At 34.8% G+C, this 25,926-nt stretch overlaps 2 protein-coding genes across 16 annotated transcripts; one reads left to right on the plus strand and one right to left on the minus strand.

Annotated features, from left to right (window-relative positions):
- Positions 1-7,900: 7,900 nt before the first annotated feature.
- On the plus strand, positions 7,901-14,103 carry LOC139846661 (uncharacterized). Of its 14 annotated transcripts, XR_011759127.1 has the most exons (14): positions 7,901-8,060; positions 8,169-8,244; positions 8,370-8,427; positions 8,496-8,571; positions 8,723-8,808; positions 9,301-9,536; positions 9,750-9,844; positions 10,161-10,225; positions 10,396-11,673; positions 11,786-11,885; positions 12,047-12,131; positions 12,211-12,380; positions 12,466-12,553; positions 12,634-14,103. XR_011759127.1 is itself a non-coding variant. In XM_071836148.1 (10 exons), the coding sequence occupies exons 8-10, from the start codon at positions 11,824-11,826 to the stop codon at positions 12,373-12,375; spliced, it is 312 nt and encodes a 103-aa protein (XP_071692249.1). In that variant the 5' UTR covers positions 7,901-8,060; positions 8,169-8,571; positions 8,723-8,808; positions 9,301-9,536; positions 9,750-9,844; positions 10,161-10,225; positions 10,396-11,673; positions 11,786-11,823; the 3' UTR covers positions 12,376-12,418. The 14 variants fall into 14 exon arrangements, 1 of the variants encoding a protein (XP_071692249.1); XR_011759134.1 differs by having other exon boundaries at positions 8,169-8,571; positions 12,634-13,369; positions 13,765-14,103; XR_011759135.1 differs by having other exon boundaries at positions 8,169-8,571; positions 12,634-12,744; positions 13,255-14,103.
- Positions 14,104-15,393: 1,290 nt separating this feature from the next.
- LOC139848371 (zeaxanthin epoxidase, chloroplastic) lies at positions 15,394-20,308 on the minus strand. 2 transcript variants are annotated; one of them, XM_071838107.1, is made up of 16 exons: positions 19,675-20,308; positions 18,921-19,083; positions 18,747-18,821; positions 18,558-18,658; positions 18,346-18,461; positions 17,936-18,147; positions 17,522-17,613; positions 17,335-17,449; positions 17,134-17,237; positions 17,007-17,052; positions 16,837-16,901; positions 16,664-16,750; positions 16,518-16,572; positions 16,296-16,384; positions 15,814-15,901; positions 15,394-15,691 (listed from the first exon to the last, which is right to left on the minus strand). In XM_071838107.1, the coding sequence occupies exons 1-16, from the start codon at positions 20,169-20,171 to the stop codon at positions 15,608-15,610; spliced, it is 1,989 nt and encodes a 662-aa protein (XP_071694208.1). In that variant the 5' UTR covers positions 20,172-20,308; the 3' UTR covers positions 15,394-15,607. The 2 variants fall into 2 exon arrangements, with proteins under 2 accessions (XP_071694208.1, XP_071694209.1); XM_071838108.1 differs by having other exon boundaries at positions 15,394-15,688; positions 19,675-20,307.
- Positions 20,309-25,926: the final 5,618 nt, after the last annotated feature.

Below are 25,926 nucleotides of genomic sequence, written 5' to 3' on the forward strand. Positions count from 1 at the left end.
AAATGGGAAGCCCCCCAATCAAGCAACAACAACTATACCAAGAAGCCTTTCACCTTCGAAGGCAAGAAGGGTTATGCCGGAAACCTACCTTTTTGCAACAAATGCAACAAATGCAACAAACATCACTTTGGTGAATAATTTGCCATCGGTGCCAAGGAGTTGGTCATAAGGCCAACGAATGTAAAAGTGTCGCCCCCATCGCTCGAAAGGGGCCCAATGCACCAAAATCGGGCACTTGTTACGAATGTGGCCAAACGGGCCATTATAGAAATGCATGCCCGAAGAAGAAAGATAACCCCAACACGGGCGGCTGAGCTTTCAATATCAACACCGAGGAAGCCCGAGATGACAATGAATTAGTCACGGGTACGTTTCTTCTCAACAACTCTTATGTTACTTGCTTATTCGATTCGGGTGCCAATAAATGCTTTGTATCCAAGACTTTGACTCATTCTTTTAGCACTCCCCCACTTCCATTAGATACCACTTATACCATTGAAGTGGCCAGCGGGAAACTATTGAGTACCGACACATATTACCGGGGGTGTACGTTAAATATTTTGGGTAATGAGTTTGAAATTGACTTGATACCCATGGAACTAGGAAGCTTCGATGTAATAATCGGTATGAATTGGTTAGCCAAAATGAAATCTCATATCCTTTGTGATCTTAACGCAATCCGAATTCCTATCGAGAATGGTGAACCTTTGATTGTTTATGGCGATAAGAGTTCCACCGGACTCAACCTCGTTTCGTGCCTTAAAGTTAGAAAACTACTCCGTAAGGGTTGTTTTACGATCCTTGCCCACGTTAAGAAAGTCGAGTCCGATGAGAAGCATGTCGATGATGTGCCAATTGTTGTGACTTTTCCGATGTATTTCCCGATGAATTGCCGGGTCTTCCACCTCATCGACCGGTTGAATTCCAAATCGATCTTATTTCGGGAGCCGCACCCGTAGCACATGCACCATATAGACTCGCTCCATCCGAAATTCAAGAATTACAAAGTCAAATCCAAGAACTACTTGATCGTGGTTTTATCCAACCTAGCCATTCACCTTGGGGCGCTCCGATTTTATTCGTTAAGAAGAAAGATGGATCCCTATGAATTTGCATTGATTATCGCGAACTAAACAAATTGATGGTTAAGAACCGATATCCTCTTCCTCGCATCGATGACCTCTTTGATTCGAAAATCGATCTCCGTTCGGGTTATCATCAACTAAGGGTTAAGGAGGAAGACGTCTCCAAAACCGCTTTCCGGACTCGTTATGGTAGTTATGAATTCCTTGTCATGCCATTTGGTCTCACTAACGCACCGGCAGTGTTCATGGATCTTATGAACCGCATGTGCAAACCGTACCTTGACAAATTCGTTATCGTGTTCATCGATGATATTTTGGTCTATTCTAAAAACGAAGAAGAACACGAGGAACATCTCCGACTTGTGCTTGAACTTTTAAGACAAGAACGACTCTATGCCAAATTCTCCAAGTGTGAATTTTAGTTGAAGGAAGTTCAATTTCTTGGTCATATTGTAAGTGATCAAGGTATTAAAGTCGATCCATCAAAAATCGAAGCCATTAGTAAATGGGAGACTCCTACTACTCATACTCACATTCGTCAATTCTTGGGTCTCGCCGGATACTATCGTAGATTCATCAAAGATTTCTCTTTGGTCGATCGTCCTCTAACCGCGTTAACTCATAAGGGAATAAAATTCGTTTGGGCAACCGAACAAGAATCCGCATTTCAAATCTTGAAAACGAAGCTAACCACCGCTCCTATCTTGTTACTTCCCGAAGGCAACGATGATTTTGTTGTGTATTGCGACGCCTCGAAACATTGTTTTGGGTGTGTGTTGATGCAACGAACGAAAGTCATTGCTTATGCTTCTCGACAACTCAAAATTCATGAACGAAACTACACGACACATGATCTCGAACTCGGAGCCGTTGTCTTTGCACTTAAAATGTGGAGACACTATCTTTATGGGACCAAGAGTACTATCTTTACCGATCACAAAAGTCTTCAACACATCTTCGATCAAAAGCAACTAAACATGAGACAACGAAGGTGGATTGAAACCTTAAACGATTATGATTGCGAGCTTCGTTACCATCCCGGAAAGGCAAATGTAGTAGCCGATGCCTTAAGTAGAAAAGAAAGAGCGGTGCCTCTTCGTGTCCGAGCTTTAAACATCACCATCCACACAAACCTTAATAGCCAAATTAGGGTAGCCCAAGATGAGGCTCTCAAGGATGAAAACGTTTCACACGAGCTCTTGAACATTCTCGTCTCTCGATTCGAAGTTAGGGAGACCGGACTTCGATATTTCGCCGGAAGGATTTGGGTGCCTAGATATGGGGACCTACGAAGCCTTATTTTAGATGAAGCCCATAAGTCACGATACTCGATTCACCCCGGTGCCAATAAGATGTACCACGACCTTAAAGAACAATATTGGTGGCCGAACATCAAAAGAGACGTAGCTACTTATGTTGCCAAGTGTTTGACATGTTCCAAGGTCAAAGCCGAACACCAAAGACCGTCAGGGTTACTTCAACAACCCGAAATCCCGCAATGGAAGTGGGAAAGAATAACAATGGATTTTATCACCAAGCTACCAAAGACGGTGGGCGGTTATGATACTATTTGGATTATTGTTGACCGTCTCACCAAATCCGCACACTTTCTCGCTATGAAAGAAACCGAAAAAATGGAGAAACTTGCACAACTTTATATTAAGGAGATAGTAGCCTGACACGGTATACCGTTATCGATTATCTCCGACCGAGATGGCCGTTTTGTTTCTAGATTTTGGCGTACTTTACAAGAAGCGTTGGGAACGCGTTTAGACATGAGCACCGCATATCATCCTCAAACCGACGGACAAAGCGAACGCACAATCCAAACTTTGGAAGACATGTTACGAGCTTGCATTGTCGATTTTGGAAAAGCTTGGGACAAGCACTTACCTCTTGCCGAATTCTCTTACAATAATAGTTATCATGCGAGTATTAAAGCCGCACCTTTTGAAGCGTTGTATGGCCAAAAATGTCGCTCTCCTCTTTGTTGGGCCGAAGTTGACGACACACAAATCACCGGACCCGAACTCATTCATGAAACAACCGAGAAAATTGTTCAAATCCGAGATAGGCTTAGGACGGCCCGTAGTCGTCAAAAGTGCTATACCGACAAGAGACGCAACGACCTCGAATTTCAAGTAGGTAACCGTGTAATGTTAAAAGTTGCACCTTGGAAAGGTGTAATCCATTTAGGGAAACGCAGGAAGCTAAATCCACGGTATATTGGTCCTTTCGAAATCTTAGAGCGTATTGGAACCGTTGCCTATCGTTTAGATCTTCCACCTCAATTGAGCTCCGTTCATCCTACCTTCCATGTATCTAACTTGAAAAAGTGTCTTGCCGAACCTGATATCGTCATCCCTCTCGAGGAACTTACTATTGATGACAAACTTCATTTTGTGGAAGAACCGGTTGAAATTGTGGACACCTCCGTCAAGACGTTGAAACAAAGCCGAATCCCGATTGTCAAGGTTCGTTGGAATGCCAAAAGAGGACCCGAGTTTACTTGGGAAAGGCAAGATCAAATGCAAAAGAAATACCATCACTTGTTCCCGGTTCCGGAAACGCAAGATCCCGAGGAAGAAACAATGACTACTACGCCTACTTAAATTTCGTGACGAAATTTCTTTTAAGGAGTAGGTAATGTAACATCCCGCCTTTTTCCGTTTACTTTTCCGTTTATTTATTTAAAGTCCGTTATATGATTATAACATCCTTCGTTGTTACGCGTATTCAAAATATCTTGTTTAGGTAATTCACGCACCCGAAACCAAACTCGAGGGACTCATTTCTCCAAGGGAGCAAAGATGTGACTAGATTTTGACTAGTCAACACCCACCTCCCCATTCATTTTCCATTTTCATTTTCATTTTCTTTCAATACTTTCAAGTTTTCTCTCAAACTTCATCACAAAGAATCATCATCCATTTCAAATCTACCAAGCTTCAATCCAAACAAATTACATATTTGGAATCCTTGCAACTTCCTCTTCGATTCCATACCGATTACATCTAATTTAGGTAACTTTATAAAATCACTAGATTTTGTGTTCTTGATGTTCTTAACTTATAAAGTTGTTAATTAGTGTCTATGGCTCAAGTATAACATGAATATATGAATTGTATGTTCGATCTTGTTATTTTTGGTAACTAGCATGAACTTGAAAGTTTGGTGTGTTTGATTGATGAATTGGTTGATTAAATGTCGTTGTTATGATAAAGTGCAAGTATTAAATGTGTTCCTAGTATCGCTAGCTTCAATTTGATGTGTAGGTTGCTTTAGAAAACTTCATGAACTTGATTAGTGATTTTGGTGAAATTGGGTTAGGGTTTGATGAACTTGAAATGGACTTTTGATGCTTTAAATGACATGAAATGTTATTTGTAAGTGTTAGGTTGTATTGTATGCTTGATCACCTTCGAAATGGCATATCCTTCATGTAAATTGGTTGCCGAATCATCGAATTTCATTTATGAACTTGAATGCATTAAATGAGGAGCTTTGAATGTGATTTTGGTTGTTGTACAAGTAAATGTGATTGATGAAATGTGTTTAGTTGTTTTCCTTGTCAAAATACCTTTCTGATGATATAAGATACATGTTTTGGTTGTTTGTAGGTCATAAATGGTGATTGTTTGAAGTTAGGTCCGTGCATTTAACTTGAAAACTGCCAGAATTTTCTGCACAGGAAATGGCGCGGCGCGCCATATCCCTGCGCGGCGCGCCAAAGTGGGCTGACCAACTTGTCACTTCTAAGAAAAATGTTTGCTATGCTAGGGACCTCCGATTCACATGAAAGTTGTTCTAACATGCTTATATATGATTAAAAACCTCAGAAAATTTGTTCGAGACCCGACCCGAACGTGTTGACTTTTTCTTTGACTTTGACCCGACCAAAGTTTGACTTTTTGTCAACCTTAACCAAATGATTATGCAACCTTTCTAACGTGATTCTATACTTGTATCTTGCATGAAACTTGACAATGTGATTCACATGCTATACAATCGAGTCGTAACGAGCCATAGGACTAATTGAACACTTTGACCTATCGTGTTTACCGATATTGATACAAACGTATTTGTTTAGGTCAAGACTAGCATTCGTTCTTGCACACATTTACTTGTTGAAGTACTTTTACATACGTGCACTCAAGGTGAGATCATAGTCCCACTTTTACTCTTTTTGAACTTACATTTGGGATGAGAAAACATAAACGTTCTTTTTACTAAGTGAACACAAGTACAGGAAAACAAACATTCTACATACGAGTTTGAACAAAAATACTCAATTCGATTATCATTAGTTACACTTGCCGGGTGTAAGCGAGAACTTATGTTATATGGCCATATGGGTTTGACAAACCCTCATTCAAACGGTTCGCTACCGTTTACGAATGGAATATATTTTCGAGAAACAGTGTATGTTCTAACACTATTGTGATGGGGTTCTATGGAAGGAATGTTAAGCATTGATAATTGGGTGCTCGTGAATATTAACTTTTGGAATGTATTACTATTATATCAATGTTACAAATCTTGTGGTTCACTTGTACTTACTTACTTAAACCTATGATTTCACCAACGTTTTCGTTGACAGATTTCTATGTTTTTCTCAAGTCCTTAAACGTTTTGTGATACATGTTTCCACTCATTACTTTTGATACTTGCTCAGATGTCGAGTATACATGCATACGTGGAGCGTCTTTTGGCTACTTTTAAATTGTGTCGCATATGTTTCAATCATACATTAAACTTTGTAATGTAACTAGTTGTCGAACTACTTTGTAAACCTTGAAACATCTTTACTTTTGAAATGAATGCGACATACTTTTGGTCAAACGTTGTTTTAAAGACTTATGACCACGTAACGGGACCTAAGTAGACGGCGCCATCAATGACGATTTTGTAGGGTCGCTACACAACACACCCATTTCGGGTCATCCACTACCCCAACTAACACCCATTTACCAATTAACTAGGTGTGCTAGTAATTAACTAACTAATTAAGACTCGAAATCACCAATTAACACTTTGAAACCCTAGGTTAGTTGCTATTGATTCTTCATGACTCAATCTTACCCAAGAACACCCAAAATCATCAAATATGGGTCTTATGTTCATCACTAACCCAAACCCTAACCCTTAGACAAATTAAAATAGGGAAATCAAGATTAAAGCTTACCACCACAACCACAACGTAGCTAGTGAGGAGATGAACAACTTTAATACTTGAGCTTTAACCCGGATCAAGCTTCTTCCTCCTTGATTCAAGCTTTCTCTCACAAGAACACTCTTCTCTCTCTAGAATTTGATTTGGGGTTGAAGATAAGGTTGGTGATGAAGTTAAATGTGTTTCAACCACCACCAAACTGGCCATCTAATGCCCTATCTCGTTCTCATGTGAAAAGACCACAATACCCCTCAATAAACTTAAATAAAAAGCTGGAATCCGCCAACAGTGCCGGTGCGCGGCGCGCACACCTACACCTGCGCGGCGCACACAAAGGCCTGAGCAGGCTCTGACCCCTGTTTAACTATATACAGCTCCCCACACCCTATGCACCCTATATACACTACTGTACAGTGATTGTTCGGGTCTTACAACTCTCCCTCACTTGAATAGGAGCGCGTCCTCGCGATCCAAGCCGCATGACAAGAGGGAAGATAAACTAACACAAACTCTTCGGGCTCCCAAGTAAACTCAGAACCTTTACTACGATGCCATTGAACTTTATAAGTTCTCACCTCTTTATTCCTTAACCTTTTCACCTTTTCATCGAGTATAGCAATCGGCTCCTCAACATACTCTAACTTGTTGTTTAGCTCGATCTCTTCTAATGGCATCCATGAAGAATCATCCGCAAGACACTTACGGAGATGGGAAATATGAAATGTATTATGGATCCCCGCAAGTTCTTCGGGTAATTCCAAACGATACGCCACTTCACCAACACGAGCTAAAATCTTGAATGGCCCAATAAACCGTGGAGCTAACTTTCCCCATTTTCGAAAACGAATAATACCCTTCCATGGCGAAACCTTAAGCATCACCATGTCACCCTCTTGGAACTCAATCAATCGCCTACGTTTGTCGGCATACGACTTTTGTCTATCTTGATCCGCTTTCAAATGAGTCCGAATCATCTCAATCTTGCTATTCGTCTCTAAAACCAAATCGGTATTCCCGATTTCTCTTTGACCCACTTCGCCCCAACAAATCGGAGTTCGACACCTTTGCCCATAAAGCATCTCATAAGGTGGCATCCCGATACTAGTATGATAAAAACTCAGCAACAAAACATTCAATGCATTGAATGTTTTTATTTTTTTCTTCAAGCGTTTTCCCGCCAAAATACTGATATTCATCACAAAGTGTCTTTTTTAAATGTTCATATTTTCATCTAATCTATAATGTTCGTGAACAAAGTTTTTTCAAAAAACGAAAAAAAATTACTCCCCCACTTCCCCCAAAAAAAGTGCTTCCCTATATATATATATATATATATATATATATATATATATATATATATATATATATATATATATATATATATATATATATATATACTATACATTAAAAGAAAAGAAAAATTGAGGTATATTTTTTTAGTATTATTGAATTTGGATCCTTAGATCAAAAAAATGACCTCCATTACCCTTGCTTGATAACCATTAGATCAACCTATAACCTTATAATTATTTGTTATATCACTAAACTGCCCATAATACCCTTTAAAGAGTAAAAAATACGGGAGTAAAACATCAAAACAGGGGTCACGCTATTCTCAATCACTTACGCCATACACCCCAATTTCAGGAACCCTAATCGTTTCCTGAATCTAAATGGTTTCTCTCTTCAAGAACATATTGTTTATTCTTTTCTTCTCTACACCATCGATACAACCAAAATACCATCGCCTTTATACGAAAACGAGGAAATCAAATCCCAAAATCAAGTCTGCATAATCGCGGGTGAGTTCTCTTGAAATAATACTTCGATTATAGGGTGCGTATTTCATCAGGGTTCACTGATTTCATCAGCGACTCACAAAATTAATTAGGGTTCTTTGATTTCATCAGCATGTTGTCAAAATTTTGATAGCAGAAATATGAAATCAGTCCAAATCCGATATAGTGAAGAGATTTACGCATTCAGGTTAATACTCTCAATTTCGTCAATTCGATTATGATTGTTGTAGGATTATAGTCTTTCTTTCAATTAAATGGAAACGTTTCTAACTATACGATGTACGTATATCTTATGCCAAAACTTTACTGAAGAGATTTCTAACTATAGTGAAGAGATTTCATCATCATGTAACTTCACTGTTGAGCGCAGGTATGTTGCAATACTAAACTATAATCACTTTTCTGACTAATCATGTAACTTCACTTTTTTAATATTAGGTTTCCTGAATACATATACTGATTCAATCGATTTACGTTGCGATGTACATAAAACTTCTCAAACGCATAATAAAAGGTAATAGGATTCAAGTTTCTGACGATCTGGGTTATGTTACCTGCTTATATGATATAGCAATAGTCGATTTTGTTTATTATTATTGTCATTCATCTTTGTTTTTTGTCATTTGTCCACATTCTTGATAATTTATTTTTTCTTTCTTTTTCAGTTGATCCGTAAAAGAAAACAGAAGGATTAACAATGGTTCGCTACCCATCATTGAAAAATAATAAGGATTCACTACCTCAAATTCAGGTTATAATAACGTCTTTATATTATTTGTGTTCATAAATTAAAACAGGTTATGAAAAATAAATCACATGTCCAAATCAGGGTATACCATCTTAATTTGCATATCCGTTCATACAAAATCAACAACATTATTATATTTTAACCTAAAATTTTTGTTATTCAGTGTATTCATAATTAATAATGGCTTGCTACTGATTTGGATCCGTTTGGCAGTCAATTACAATGTCAAAAGACACTATCGAGATGTATTCAGTATTTGATTCCATAAAAATAATCCTTTTAATTATGGAATGAATACTATTAGTTACATCTCATTTAAATTTATTTTAAATTTAAAACACCAATATATTATCTAAAATAAACTCTAAACAACTTCCTAAAATTTTGTCAATCAAATTAATCAACATAATTAAAACTCGTAATATAGATAATGACAAATAAATTAGCCAGGGAATTTCTATATTTACTCATACTCTTTCAATATATATAGTGCAGAGATGAAGCATTTTCATTCATACCTTTAACCAAGAACGATCACTGGCTCTAAACAATGTCTGCAATTGAAGTTTTCACTCCCCTCAACGAAATCAAGAAGGCAGAGATGACTTCAAGATCAAAGTGAAAGTTAACTTTAACCCTTATTCTCCCGCTTCACTGGAGTTGGTCTTGGTTGATCAACATGTAACATCAGTTACTTGCACTTTGAAATTTCTAGTGTTTGAGAAAATAATGTAAGCGACTATACACTGAAAAGTGTAGTATCTCATAAGTTTGAAATTTAGACTTGTGCTTTTGAATAAAAGAAATTTCTTGCTTACCCTTTAATGTTTAATCTGTTTATCTTTTACATAATGTTTTTTACAACTGTCCTATGACTGTTGTGTTTGTTGAATTATCATTATAAACAAACAATAATGATTTTTTTTTCTGATGTCATATAATAGCATCCGTAACCAATGAGGTGGTCAAAGCAAGAAGGACTAGAAAACTCGAACCACTTTCACTATCATAAGCCTCATTGTTGATTCTTCTCCATCAGGTATGTTTCCTTAACTATAAAAAGTTGGTTTAAAATTCCTTGCACGAACCAACTGAATGTTTAAATTGAAGAACAATTAACATGTTACAAGTATTCCATGTTCATATATGTAACTGGATGATGTTTGCCTGTTTAACTGATCATTATGTAATAAAACGTCTTGCCATTTTTTACTTAAACAAACTTAATACTCTATATCATCATGTCAGAAACACTTCTACAGTTTAAGTATTGAAATAACGATGTTTGCAGTTTAGTTCTTGATTGTGATGTAGGTATTGTGCTATTGATTCAGTTTAGTTATTTCTTGCACTAGGATTGTAGTCAGGAGACACACTTCAACAATGTGCAGTGATAATAGTTATTTCTTACATAACGAAGGTAAATAATTAGTTTATCTTTCACTCACAAATTAGTTTATCACTATTATCATTCTGATCAAACAATTGATCATATTAGAGACTACTTTTTACTTTTTAGAGCGATTATTTTTTTTTGTTTAATATATAACTTCCTGTATATTAATTTTAATTTTGGTTTTTTTGGTGCAGTACCAAATTTGAATTAAATCGTGATCATTGGTATATTATAACACAACAAAACTAAGTGCTGATTACTTGAAAGGTAAGTTCTTTTCTTATTCGTAAGTTAAGGTCACATTTTGTTACGATATACAGAATAAACTATCCACCCTGAGCGGCCAGGTGCGGATCTGTTTATTAATTTATATGTTAGATTTGTTAATTGGTAAGTAATCCTTGGTATGAATGTGTTTGTTGTTTATATGAGTTAAAAAAATTTGTTAACTGGAAACTTATCTTTTTGAAAGTGAATTGGTCAACACCACAGCTTACAAAGTTAATAATTAGCAAGTTAATTTGTCAAGATGAAAACATAGAGTCTGAACTTAAGTACATTGATCACCAGTGGAAAACATCATTAAGGAGTATGGCAGCCCTGACTTACGAAAAGGTAAATGTAAAAGAGAATTTGTGTATGAGCATGAAGCTGTGTGTTAATGAAAAAGAAACAGATTTGGCATCAAACTGCAATAAGTTCTTCGTCTGACAAGGTACGTTAACCTAGAATCAAGTTATTCATCTTTCGTATGAAGAAAATGAAATCTGTAATTGTTATGAGTTTACTCGGTTAAAGTTCTCATGCATTTTCTTTTAATGACAACAAAAGAAGCTGGGAAGTTGTAAGAACATTATCTTTTCATCTTTCAACATTTTTGAAACAAGACACTATTTTTAGAAAAGGGTTCAAACGAACCTTGTGAGTTTGAATTGCTAAACATTGTTTGGTTCATCTCTGAAATTTGTTGATCAAAGATTGTGTTCGTTAATTGAACTTTGGGGAACTGCTGACCAGAGTTGTCCATTTGACATGTTCCCCTTTTAGCCAACTGTTTTACATGTTTAGATTATTGAATGGTGTTGTCATCTAATTGTTTCTTCTACCATTCTTCTACAATTTGATAATACATTATTGTATATCTTAAGTTTTTTTTTTTTTTTTTACTTTTATGGCTTAGTTTGTATTTAAGTTTAATTTCATGTTGAGTGTATATACAATCTTAATACGTGTGCCTCTGTGTGACTTGTTAGATCTTGCAAAAGGATCTAAGCAAGTCATAAATTCACTTTGGAAGCATGACCCTACAGGTCGTTCATCCTGATTTGATTTCAAGCTGTGGTTTAAAGTATAAACCAGTCCAGATGGGTACACATTTGTAAACCTTTTTCGAAGTTGAATTGTTTGAAGTATCCACAGTGGGTCCTATAAGTTATCTTTGAAAATTTACGCCAGGCTTCTCCAAGAATCAGGTATTCCTCAACCTGAGCAAAATTAGTTTTTATTTTATTGACTATTAACTGCACTATAGGACTCTCAACATATTCTTTGATTTAAAAGATGATTATACAAAATGGTTGACAGAGAAAGAAGTTAAGCTTGGTGAACTGCAAAAGGATCACATGGCAACTTTTCCAATAGAGTCACAATTTGGAGGCGAAAATTTTGGTCTATTCACTCTGAGGTGACAATTTTGGTCTAATATAATATACGAAGTAATATAATATCCCTTCACTTCTATGTATTAAAAGAAAGCTCTGATTGAGATATCCTTAAACCTATCTTCGAATCTTCACTGTTAGATCAAAAAAGCTACAATAACTAACCCCTTAAATACACCATTAGTATGCAGCAATTGTTTGATAATGCTTTGTTGCCTATGCTAACAAATATAACCCTTCATGCTTTGGAAAATCTAAAATCATTTGAGGTGCGTTTAAGTTTCTTTTTACAAAGTTTTGTCGTTAAATACATTTTTCTAATTTAACGTCTATGTTTGATTGTTGCAGTTGTACCCATCTCAGATCCCATATTTGCTTTCTGGACGCCCGTTAATTGTATCAGGTCGTTACCAAGGGACGTTCCCAGACGCCGTAAAAATTAGAGGTTTATTGGCGGATCGAAGTAGTTATGTGATTGATGTAAAAGTAAGAAAGAAAGGGGATGTAAATTAGATATGGTAAAATATTTAAACTTTTTTATTGCGGTTACATAATTAAAATCTTAAAGTTGTATGCTTTATTTATTTCACTTATTACAATTAGTTTCTGTTTACATATATGTGCTAAAAGTGAGATCGATATCCTCACTGCATAGGCATGGTTAGACGAAAACACATATATGGAGAAGAAGGTACATGAACTCCTTTTTTTTTTTGTGAAATTGTAAAGCCATAACTTAGCAACTATGTAATGTTGATTTTGTGAATGTAGGTTGCCAAAATGAGCATTCAAAGAGGAGTACCTTCGGAATATACACTCATTATTCTAGATCAATACGATAAATTAAACCCGCTCCTCGAATCAGTTATACAAGATGATGAGGTATATACCTATACTTCAATATGGTAACAATTATTCCTGGAATGCGGGTCAGGTCGGCTCAAGTATCAAATGGCTTTGGTTCTAAAGGGGTCATGAGTCAAAATGGGTCAGCTTTTAAATGCGTTGAACGCTTCGGATCATATTGGGTAGAGACCCATTTTGTTTTCTTATTTTTCATAGCCGGTTTGGGTCAAGACCCATTTTTCTCCTTTTATTTTTTTAAATTAATAGAAATGAAAAAATTAAAATGGGTTTGGGTCGAAATGGGTCATGGGAAAAAATGGGTCAGCTTTTAAATGGGTTGAACATGTCGGATCATATTGGTGGTTTCAACCTGCACGCACAGGTGGGTATTTTGTAGTCATAATATTTGAATAAACGTAAACTCTCAAAGCAATTCCTTACGATTTCGGCCTAGGGTTTGTGATTTGGTGGTCTTGGTAAGTTTGAGATTTGGAAGAGGGGATTATCTATAAATCCGTTAAGTTAATTTACGGATTATATCAATAGGAAGATGCTAGTGTGAGTGTTTCTAATTGTGTGGATCAAATATAATATCATCCGTGGTAGAGAAGGTATAGTCGAACATCCAACAGATGCTACATGTACATGTAACCACATGAAGGTGAGTATAGTGTTTACCAAATCATATATTTCCTCCTTTGAATTGATATCATTACATTATGTGATCTATTTCTCAAGTAGTTTCTAATGTTAGGGAGTATTTCTCAAGTACTTCAATTGAACTTTATAACATAGTTAGCAATTCAAACTGATGCTTCAATATCTCAGCTAAATATCTAACAATTATGTGATGCATTTAAACTGTGCTTTAACCGTACCTAATTAGTCAACAAAGTTTTTGAAAAAGTAGTTGACTATGAACAGATTAATCGTACAAATTGCATCTTAGTTTTATTACTTGCATGTTTGATTAGTATTTTATAATGTGTTATCGTATTAACTATTTAATCATGTTTTTGCCTTCGGTATCAACTCATGTTTTCCACCTTTGTGTAGGATGATAAATTTGAGAAGACTTTCTACCTGTAGTTCTAACTATGTAGATAGTAAGCTATCAAAAATTTAGTTAACAGTTTCGATGGGAATCGAATTGACCCCACAGCTACTTCTACCGGTCTTGAGATGTAAGAAAATGACTTGATTTAGGTCCATGTAAAGTGTACTACCACCCGGGTAACTCATCTACAATTTTTTCATACAGTTCATGTTTAGATCTAAATGTCTTTCAAAATGATATAATTGTGTGAACATAAAATAAACATGGAAAGGTGATGTTTTGAATGTACAAAATTTCAGATGATCATGTAATGTGATGTTTTGATGATGATTTTACATAATGGGATGCGAATCTATCGAGTACCAATGTTGATTATTCTAATCTAATGGTTAGCAATTTAATATTTTTTTGATATCTTAATGGTGGTTTTATTTTGGTTTTATTTTAATGTATATATATGAGAGATGAGAGATTTATATCTACAATTTTGTTCAATTTCGTGGTTTGCCTTGATTTGTTTTTTATACATAATTTTCGTTGATTACATTGATGTGCCCATGAATGATATATTATATTTCTAATTTCATTGCCAAAACCCGCGAATCCGCGGGTCTTAAGCTAGTATGTATATATATATATATATATATATATATATATATATATATATATATATATATATATATATATATATAGGCAAGATCAATGGGGAAGTAACCAATCGGGGCGAGCGGGGGAAGCAAAAAAAAAAATTCATTTTTTGAAAAAACTTTGTTCACGAACATTATAGATTGGATGAAAATATGAACATTTAGAAAAGACACTTCGTGATGAATGTTATTATTTTGGCCGGAAAATGATCGACAAAAATAACATTCAAGATAATATTGTTCGTGAAGAATGTTAACGTTTTTTTTCTTCATGTTTTGTGAAGTAAAATTTAGCCCGATTTAGAGTTTAGGGTTTAAGGTTTGGTGTTTTGAGTTTATGGTTTGGTGTTTTGGGTTTATTCCATAAACCCAAAACACCAAACCCTAAACTATAAACCGTTCGTGTTAAAAACTCAATCTAAATCCTAAATCTAAACCCTAAATCTAAACCCTAAACCCTAAATTTCTAAACCCTAATATCTAAAACTATAAACCCTAATATCTAAACCCTAATATCTAAACCCTAATGTCTAAAAACTCAACATACGCTCGAAAAACACGATAATTGTTATATATTACTTCTTCGAACGTTTTCCCGCCAAAATAAAAACATTTATCATAAAGTGTCTTTATTAAATGTTCATATTTTCATCCAATCTATAATGTTCGTGAACAAAGTTTTTTCAAAAAACGAAAAAAAAAAAAAAAAGTTGCTTCCCCCCGCTTTCCCCCGATTGGTTACTTCCCTCTTGATCCTACCAATATATATATATATATATATATATATATATATATATATATATACTTTTTTTGTATCTATAGTAACTGATACTTGTAAAGATTAAAACTAGGGTCTCCCTTGGAAACTCCCATATTTTTATCTATAACCTTTTTCTCTGTATACAAAGTATTATGTTCTGAAAATAATGAATGCTATTTAGCATTGAAAGTAACAAAAAAGATAAAAGACAATTGGCTTGATAATCAGCAAAAAATGGCTTTCATTTGATGTAGCACCCCTTTATATGTATCTATACATACCAAATTTATCAATATCAATTCAACAACTTTGCTACAATTTTAAGAAGGCCAAAATTTCTAGCCCAGTGTGAGTTGCTGTCTGTAACTGCTACAATGCTGTACAATTTTCACATATTATAATCACAAAAACCCGCATTCACGGGTCGACAAATTCTCATACTGCCTGGAGAATTCGATCACCCGACTCATCGGGAATCTTCGGTGGATATATCATTACTTTTACCCGAAACGCTACCTGCTGAATACACATCAATTTATATTTTTTGATCAATTTTGAGTACACTAGGAAATTTGACTATTTCTTGAAGTCAAAATGTATCACATATTAGTTTTGGGTTGCGTATACTAGTTGTGTGTTACCTTCTTATTTGGACCAAACTCAAGGACATCAGATGGATGAAAACGAGCTGGGAAGTTTGGAGGTACCCGATATCGCCTATCCTCGTTACTGCAAAGTAAAAAAAAAATAAAAAAATTGTTTATACATATACATATATACTTGATAAAAAGATTACATAAATCAAAGATGTATAACGAATAACTTAAAAAGTTCAGATTTATGGAATAACACATACAAAAAGATGCTCTTTATTGCAAAGATGCAAGATTTGCGTAGATGTACGATACAAATGCAAAAAGATCAGATTTTTAAGGATACCCCTCAATGAAATGATGCAAGATTTACATAAACGTATTAGGCTTACGCAAAGAGATTAGATCTTGTGGAGTCCCTTCTTGAAAATTAGATTATGTATGCTACATACACACATATATATAGACACACATTCGCGTACACACACACACACACACAAAACTTAAAGTTTAGCATCCCTTAAACTTACTCGGTAATCCAGGTACCATGTTCACTCCGTAAGTCGGTCACATAAAAGGCACCATCTTTGCAGCTTATTCTAGCATGCAATTTTGAAACCTGAGATCAAAGAAGATGAAAACTTAGTAGGGGTGATTATTCAGTAAAAATGGTTCTTTTTTTTTTTTTTTTTTTTTTTTTTTTTTGTGAGAAAGGCAGTGCGTAAGAATGATGCAAAATTGTTAAAACAAACCTCTGGTGACGAGATGACTATTGAATTTCCTGGAATACTTGTGTGTGGTACGCTCCTGCAAAATCAAGAAAGATTATTGTTCATCGAAAATTCATTTGATATATAAATGTTTGATGTTAATTGTTGTCAAATATAATTCTTAGTACCCAACTATGCAGGGCATTTTCTCATCACGGCTTAATGAAACGATCTCTGAATCAGCATTTGATTTTCCAACCGGGATTAAAAACCATCTACCGAATACCAATCAAAAAATTATTATTGAATTTAATTCACTCAAAATTATGGAATATATATGTTAGATTATCTAGTTACTCACTCGCCACGAAGAGCACGCTCCAACGCATCGTCATCCCTAAACCATGTTTGCAGATCACTGTTTGCCTACATAATCAGTTTACAAATTAGATTTAAAAGTTAATTAAATAAAGATTATAATTATAATTACAAGTGTCCAGCATATAGAGTCTAATGAAGAGGATAACATACTTTATCAGTGAGTCTACATGATTGTGATCTTCCTTCAAGTTTCGATCTGCAAACAAAAATGTACATGAATTATAGCTTTGAAACATAGAACATTTGAATGTTATATGTGAATTAGACTGGGACCCACCCATTGCCACCGAGAACCCAACTGAGCATTAACGGCATTCCGATATCAATGAAGAATCTTCCACCAACTCTTCCAGGATGCGGTATCCTAAAATTTGTTAAGAACTGCAAAAAGCAAGTGTTTAAAAAAATAATAAATATAAAATAAAAAAACTTCTTCAAAATGTCGATTTTTGTATAATATGGCGTTTTAAAGTCTTACCGACAATGGGCCAAGACCCACGCCCAAATAAGCCTTGTAGGTTGATGCCATTATTGCAGCCATTCTTGCCAATCCATGTATAACTGCAACCCGTAGTTTTCTTGCATCTTCGTACCTAATGAGATTAAAAGAAATAGATAAAAGTCAACATATGGTCAACATCTTTCTATTAGATATGCAGTTTTACCTCCTTAGGGAAGAAACAACATCGATAGGTGCTCCTGATTCCGAACCTTGTTTCCAAGCTTTATCAAGCTCAAGTGCTAATTGATAGCTATCCTGTAAAATCGCAAACAAATACAGTTCAACTAAGCTTTGGTGGTTGGGTTACTCGGGTAACGAGTCAAACCAGGTACAGTGGAAATGGGTCATTTTAATTGCAAATACTTTCCATCCATTTTCTAGAAATTAAAATAACTAATAACTAATGCATATATGTTAAAAGAAAATTTGTATTATTACCATAACATTATAAATTCCTAATAAACGTATTTAAGAGGTTTTATGCATTAAGAATGGACTTTGGGCAACTTTCACCCCATTTCCCATTATAAGTCAAATTTACGACCTCGTAAATCTGAACTATGACTTAATTGGTTACCTCTATTGCCATACAACCTCCTTGACCCAAATTAGGCTGCATTGCGTGGACCGAGTCTCCAAGCAATGTCACACGACCCTTTCCCCATGTAAATTTTGGGGTGCGGTCATATATATCCCTCCTTAAAATTGCATCTTCATCGGTTGCAAGCAACAAATCCACCACGTTATCACACCAACCTCCAAATATTTCAAGCAGCCGTTCTTTTTTCCCTGGAATTAAACAAGTGAAGTATAAATCATCAAATGGTTATGTTATCCAAATTTACATGATTCACATTGTTCTTTCAAAATGATTATTAAACACATTTTTGTCATTCCGAACATTTGAGTCATTCAGATTATGAACTATTAAGCACTTAATAATTCAGTTTTATCAAACGCACCTTAAGCTACTAAAAGAAATATTACCATTAGGCTTGTCGGTCCCACCAGCTGGTTCGTTGTGAAAGGCGTACCATTGCATCTTACCGCCACCAACATCAGAAGAAACAAAGTATTGTTTGTGTCCTAAAAATACCCGATACCTACAATCAAATACATAAAATTTTCAACAAAACACTTAAAATTCGGCAACAAAAAGAGTTCGAAATTAAAACAATTAGACACATTATTATTATTACCCAACAGTGTCGATATCTGGCGGTATAAAATCAGCAATCCCAGTGTAACAAGTGTAGCCAGAGTACGTTACGTCTTTTGGCCCAAACAAATTCTTCCTTACCTAATTCGTTTATATGCAACACGCATTAATACATCGAACGATACAAGTATTAATTAATATATATGTTTTTATGTATGCAATATCTTACTTTTGACCATATTCCATCAGCTCCAACTAGAAGATCACCTTCAAAATGTTCTCCATTTTCAAGAACCACAGAAACCTACATAAACAGATATACAAGACTATCATGTAATACGTTTAATTACTAATATAACCTTTACATTACATTGGATATAAAAACAGATTAATTAAGATTTACCTTGTCACCATGATCTTCAAAGCTGACTACATTGCTACCGTTCAAAATAATATCATCTCCAACAGCATCGGCTAAAATCTTTTGTAAAGTCATTCGGCTTATAACTCGTGTAACTGGAAGACCTCTTTCAACTGCAGGAGTGAATGTATCAAACTTGATATACCTGATAACCAAGTAATGAAATATCAGTATGATTATTTTACCATGATAGCTATGCTATAAGTATAAAATCAAAATACAGTATCAAAATTTAAGTACTTTTTTACCTCCTAAATGGAAAATCAACAGTCTTTATAGCCTTTTTTTTTTTAACATTTAAAGATCCCTTAAAGCCAAGGGTTCTTTAAAAATGCATGAAAACTAATCATTATGACTACAAGCTGTAATTATAAAATCTTAGTCATGTTCTATGATTTTTCAGGGATATACTCAAATATAAGTATATATATATATATATATATATATATATATATATATATATATATATATATATATATATATATATATCCCTATCTTAGCATGTTATCTGATTCTGATTTTGATTCTGATCTATGAAGTCATAGTAAGCAGCTTGAAATCACACATCTAAACATCCCAAATCCTCCATAATTAGATAAACTACTAAACTAGAATGAGTCAACTGTCAAGTCTACTTTGAAAATTAAAATAATTTAATCAATCAATACATTAATCAAACATAAAACTATGATAATAATGCAATTAAAGGGATGATTATGAATGAATATAAACTCACCAATTACCAGAAACACCATCAACTAATCCATTAATTCTTTGACCAGTTATACAACCAGCTTTCATAACTTCATCAGCAACATCTAAATCTATTGCTTCTAAAGCAGCCAAAGCATTACTCTGTATCTGAATTGGACCTCTATATTGTCCTTCACCTCTAATTGCACTCAAATCTCTCTCAAAAACTACAACTTCAAATCCTTTTCTTTTTGCAGCCAATGCAAAAACCAGCCCACCAATCCCACCACCTGCAACCAACACTCTCATTTTCTTCTTTTTCTCACCCGAAGAACCGCCGTTTTGTTCCGATGTCTGCGGTGATGATTCAGTCACTAAAGCTTTGATCTTTGAGCACCCACTAAGTTTCTTGAATGACCCTGTTTCTTTACTCTTAAGATGGTGATGTTTATAGTGAATTGAGTTGAAGAATTCAACTGGGAAGTGAGTTTTTGAGTGGAGTGTTGTTGTTGGGCTGCAAAATACATGAGAATTGGCCATAACTAACTGGTTTTTTCAAGAGAATTGAGTTAAAGTCTTGATCTTTAAGGTTTTGTGATTGTTGGGTTGAAGAGTTTTGATGGAATTAAATATTCAAATGATGGAAAATTGAAGGAGGTTATTGGGGATTGGTGAAGTAATGGTGGGTCTAGTGGAATTGTAAGCCAATCCATTAAGGAGACCTGGAACATGGAGAACCAATGATTGAGATTCTTGAAAGCCATGTGGCAGTGTTATGTTATTCCATTCTTTTCTTTGAGTATTTAAAAAATAAATTAAATAAATATCTACGTATTCTATGGACGTAGTAAACTGAAGTATATGATTTTTCATAATTCAACTCATGGTATTTCATATTTTGTGGCATGAATTAATTGTATCGACACCCTGTACTATTTATATTTTACACTTGTGGTTATTTGTGTTTCTATATCTATAGTTTATAGGCTTAGTAGTTTATACTTTATAGGCTTAATGCCAATAAGACCATTTGTTATTGTTGAGGATGTGTGGTGGGTAGAGGTGTTCACAAAACCGCCAAATTCTAAAAATCGGCCTAATAGTATTCATTTAGTTGGTTTGGTCCAGTTTTAAATATTAGTGGTTTGAAATCAAACCGCGAAAGTCGGTCCAGTTTACTGCTTTATTTAGAGACCAACCGCTTAAACTGGACCAGACTGAACTAACCAATATTGAATGTAGAGATATCGGTTGTTTGGGAGATCATAATTTATCACACCCCAAGATCTATAGGGCAGAAAAAAAAAACTTAATATATATTATCTCTTACACTAAAATGCAAACAGAAGTGAACATTAACGATGGAGTAACGCTGACATTAATATATATATATATATATATATATATATATATATATATATATATATATATATATATATATATATGTGTGTGTGTGTGTGTGTGTGTGTGTGTGTGTGTGTGTGTATCAAGGTTGGAGAACTCTGATCTCAGGGAGATCTCGTTTGGACATTTTTAGGGAGATCTCGGCATCTCGGAAAAATCTCAGGGAGATCTCGGACGTTGACTCTTTTAGTTTTTTAATATAAATACATATGATTAAATAAATATATGTATATTTATATACATTTTTACGAGATTTTACAAGAAAATTCGAGAAATTAGCGAGAAAATTTGAGAAATTGCGAGATTTTGTGAGAAAACATGAGAAATGAGCGAGAAAATTCGAGAAATCGTGGCTTTGACCATGTTTGACCCTGTTGACCGAGAAATCTCGGGAGATGGTGTAAGACCCGAATATTTCCTTGTTCATATGTGTAATTAGGTTGAATGAATTGTGGGGTTTCTTTGTATATTTTAAAAAGAGAAAAGAATTCTGCCCAGGCTATCTGCGCGCTGCGCAGGATTATGGCGCGCCACGCCATATGCTGTGACAGCTCACCCTTCTCTTTTAATTAGATATTTTGAGGGTAAATTGGTAAATTCACTAAAGGGCCGACTTTAAGGCTCTAGATTCAGTTTGGTGAGCCTCATAACACCATTTTCACCTACTTCACCTCTTCCAAATTAATTTAGTGAGAGAAAGGGTTTTCTAGAGTGAGAAAACTCAAATCAAGGAAGAAGATGTGACGACCCGGAAATTTCTGACCAAATTTAAACTTTAATCTTTATATTATTCCGACATGATAACCAAAGTTTGTTAAGTTAAATCTCAAGAATTTTAAACTGTGTTCATACATTCATTATAACCTCGACCAAATTCCGACGATTCACGAACCGTTATATATAAATAGATATGTATATGTATATATATATTATAACTTGAGAATATTAATAAAGTATTAAACGTATAATACTTTACACGAACGTATTTGTTTCAATATGATTTTCGACGAAATTAAAAAAATATATATTAAATGATTGAATTATCAGAAACATTGAATTATGATTACAAGTCTCTGTTGAGAGGTCCACTATGATTTGAGAACATCTATTCCTCTTAACGATATTCAGAATAATTTGTAACGCTATTTATAAATAAAAACAAAAAGTGTCATTTACGAAAGTTAGACAAAAGTTAGTGGAGAATTGGTTTCCATAATATTCTATTAATCTATTTTCAAACGTACAAAGACGTTTTCAGTTTAAAAAGAACTTTATTATTAAAACGTATATAACTTTTATAAATATCTAGAATCACTTTTGATAACTCATTACTTAACCAGTATAATAAATATAACGATATTTATATTTTATTTCATTAAATATATATAACGATTTAAATTAATATTATATATATATATTTATACGCGTATTATACATACATAATTTTTATACTTTTACTATACTTTAACTTTAACTTTATTTACTTTAACTTTAATAATTCATACTTTAATAATTCACTTTAATAATTCATACTTTAATAATTCACTTTAATAATTCATACTTTAATAATTCACTTTAATAATTCAAACTTTAATAATTCACTTTAATAATTCATACTTTAATAATTCACTTTAATAATTCATACTTTAATAATTCACTTTAATAATTTAAAAATCTATTATAAATAGAATTCAATAGGTTTCATTATTTCATAGAAATTTGAAAATATATTTCTCTAAACTCTCTCAATCGAATTACATATATATATATTTACTTAGTATTATTTCAAGATATTATTAGTATACATAAAATACTACGACGGAGTTATATTCAGACGATTTCAAAATAAGTTTTCAAATGAGATAGAGCTAAGGAAATTATGGGTTATAGCTATGAAGGTTATGGGTATTGATCGAGGGTATTGCTCGTGAGGTCAACCTAACGTTTATCATTTTCGTTGCGTCTACGTACTTTCCTGCAATATTGAATCACAATATTGATACGTTCGTGAATCCGAGACAAACCCTGCACTTGTTCAGTGCCGTCATATACATAATTGCTACGAAATACAGTATTGTGAGTTTCATTTGCTCCCTTTTTATATATATTTTTGGGCTGAGAATACATGCGCTGATTTATAAATATTTTACCAAATAGGCACAAGTACTAAAACTAATTCTATGTGGGTTTAAACCAGAAATATACCCTTAGCTTGGTAACATTAAACTACTTGTCTATGTACGGTAGGCGCGAATCCTAAAGATAGATCTATTGGGCCTGACAAACCCCATCCTGACTATGAGATGCTTTAGTACTTCGAGGTTATTTTAAACACACCTGATCTGGTGTACTTCAGAGGGTAAAACATGAACGTTAAGGCTTGTTACCGGGTGCCTACAACTTATAGAATACTTTTATACACTTGCGAGTGTACGGATATTTATAGAAACTGAAATCTTGTGGTCTATTACTATTACGGAAATGATGGATTATGATAAACTAATGAACTCACCAACCTTTTGGTTGACACTTTAAAGCATGTTTATTCTCAGGTATTAAAGGAATCTTCCGTTGTGCATTAGCTCATTTTAAGGATATTACTTGGAGTCATTCATGGCATATTTTGAAAGACGTTGCATTCGAGTCATTGAGTTCATCAAGATTATTATTAAGCCAATTATAGTTGGATGTATTATGAAATGGTGTGCATGCCGTCAACTTTCGTTTTAAAGAAAGTTTGTCTTTTAAAAACGAATGCAATGTTTGTAAAATGTATCATATAGAGGTCAAATACCTCGCGATGTAATCAACTATTGTGAATCGTTTATAATGTATATGAACGGGTCCTTTCAGAAGAAGCCGATTTTGGGTCTAAGTGCAAGCATTAAAGTTGTTCATCTATCCTCTAGCTACATTTTGATTGTAGTGGTATGCTCTAATCTTGATTTCCTAATTTAATTTTGTGAAAGGGTTAGTGTTAGGGTTAATGGTGAACTTAAAACCCACTTTGTTAGTAAATTGGGTGTTTTGGGTGAAATTGGGTCATGAAGACCCAAAGATGACTAACCTGGGGTTTTCAAGTATTAATTGATGTTTGAGAGCTTAAATTTGTTAGTTAGTTACTAGCACACCTATATCTAAGTAAATGGGTATTGTGTGGGTTAGTGAATGACCCAAAATGGGTATGTTGACCTTAATTTGGTCAAATGGGTCAAAATGGACCTAAGTTAGTTAATGTTTGAGTGTGAACCACGAGCCGGTAGCACTGTAAAATAAGATGTGAACCACGAGCCGGTAGCATCGAGTGTGAACCACGAGCCGGTAGCACTATAAAATAAGATGTGAACCACGAGCCGGTAGCATCGAGTGTGAACCACGAGCCAGTAGCACTATAAAAGAGTATGACTCAATTGCGTATGGTGTGAACCACGAGCCGGTAGCACCATAGCGTTTATGGTTAACCATATTGAGATTGTCGATTATTTAGCATATTGTTTATATATATATACATTGTGTTGAGTATATGCTAATGCGGTTTTGTGTTAACGTACGACTTGTTAAGTGTTTTGGGTAAGATGACATGCTAATTTAGTTACGAGTTCGTACGAGTTATTTAATGAATTTGATTGCAAAAAGATGGATTATATATATGTATGTGTAATTATTGCATTCACTAAGCTTTGCTTACCCTCTCGTTGTTTACCATTTTATAGGTTCTGGCGTGGACAAGGGTAAGGGCATACGGTTGGATTAGAGATCCCGCTTATTGTTAGGGGATGCTTTTTGGATGTGTTAGCTTTTGGAGTTTGACCGAGACTTGGGTAGTTTAACCCCAAACACCATGCTCGTAGTGTCGTTTGGAAATTAAACTAATGTGGTCGAAACTCAAACTTTGATATGAAACCCGTAAAACGGCCGATGTGGGCCCCGCTTTGTAAAACTTATTTTATGTTTGAATAGTGTTAGTTTTACATATTTGAATATGTTGTTAAAAGCGTTTTGTCTAATTATGTCAGGAAGTGGCCAATCTTTTTCGCGTTTCAAGACTTTTTGGACAGACCAGTTTGGCGCACCGCGCGGGGTTCTGGCGCGCCGCGCCAGTAGCTGAACAACAAATTTTTTTTTTTAATATTTTCCGCGGGTTCGATTGTGGTTTGGTCTGGGTTGTTACAAGTGGTATCAGAGCATGGTCTAAGGGATTTAGGTGACTTGAGATAGGCGCCTAGACTTAGACTTTTTGTGTGCGCGTTATGCGGGACTTGTAGGACTTTGGGTCGAATCAGGTTTTGGTTAGTGCATAGGTTTATGTGAACTAATCATGCGCTATTGTTTTGTGTGGTATTTGAAATCGTCAAGTGAGATAGACGTGGTACTAGTGAGTTAATGCGATGTGCTCGCGTAACAATGATTGTTACGGGTTCAAATCGTGTCAAACAAGCGATGTACGACGATTGTTGAGCAAGATGGGGTAGTGTGGTGTATATGTATATACATATGTGTTAAGTCCTTTCGTTTTGTTGTTTAATTCACTTCGTTTTATAGAATGAAGATGAGAAATGGACACGACACCAATGACGGAAGTACGAGTGAGGACGTTGAACTCACGGCCAAGGTTGAGGCCATCTTTAAAAGGCTAAAGAAGGATTTTCTTGACAATGTCCGAAAGGTCTTCCAAGAGTCGATTGATGGACAAGTGACCGAAATGATCAATGAATGAATGAAAGCCACAATAGAGGAGGCTTTAGAGGCTAGAAACATTTATCCTCGAGGCGAAGGGGGTGAAGGTAATGGTGGGGGTGGAAGGCAGGACTTCCACTACAAAAATTTCAAGGATACTCAACCTCCGATGTTTAATGGGGTGAGGGATCCATTGAAAAGCACTTGTTGGATT

This window comes from Rutidosis leptorrhynchoides, chromosome 5 (assembly GCF_046630445.1).
Source record: "Rutidosis leptorrhynchoides isolate AG116_Rl617_1_P2 chromosome 5, CSIRO_AGI_Rlap_v1, whole genome shotgun sequence".
Taxonomy (NCBI): Eukaryota; Viridiplantae; Streptophyta; class Magnoliopsida; order Asterales; family Asteraceae; genus Rutidosis; species Rutidosis leptorrhynchoides.

Bases quoted from the DNA above. Each gene is read 5' to 3' on its own strand.
- LOC139848371 (XM_071838107.1), bottom strand. From the start codon at position 20,171: ATGGCCAATTCTCATGTATTTTGCAGCCCAACAACAACACTCCACTCA. The intron at 17,450-17,521 runs GTAAAACTGCAT...TAATCTCATTAG, and splicing joins GTTGTTTCTTCCCTAAGGAG to GTACGAAGATGCAAGAAAAC. The intron at 15,692-15,813 runs GTAACACACAAC...ATGTGTATTCAG, and splicing joins AGTTTGGTCCAAATAAGAAG to CAGGTAGCGTTTCGGGTAAA.
- LOC139846661 (XM_071836148.1), top strand. From the start codon at position 11,824: ATGGCAACTTTTCCAATAGAGTCACAATTTGGAGGCGAAAATTTTGGT. The intron at 11,886-12,046 runs GTGACAATTTTG...ATACACCATTAG, and splicing joins TTTGGTCTATTCACTCTGAG to TATGCAGCAATTGTTTGATA. The intron at 12,132-12,210 runs GTGCGTTTAAGT...TGATTGTTGCAG, and splicing joins AAAATCTAAAATCATTTGAG to TTGTACCCATCTCAGATCCC.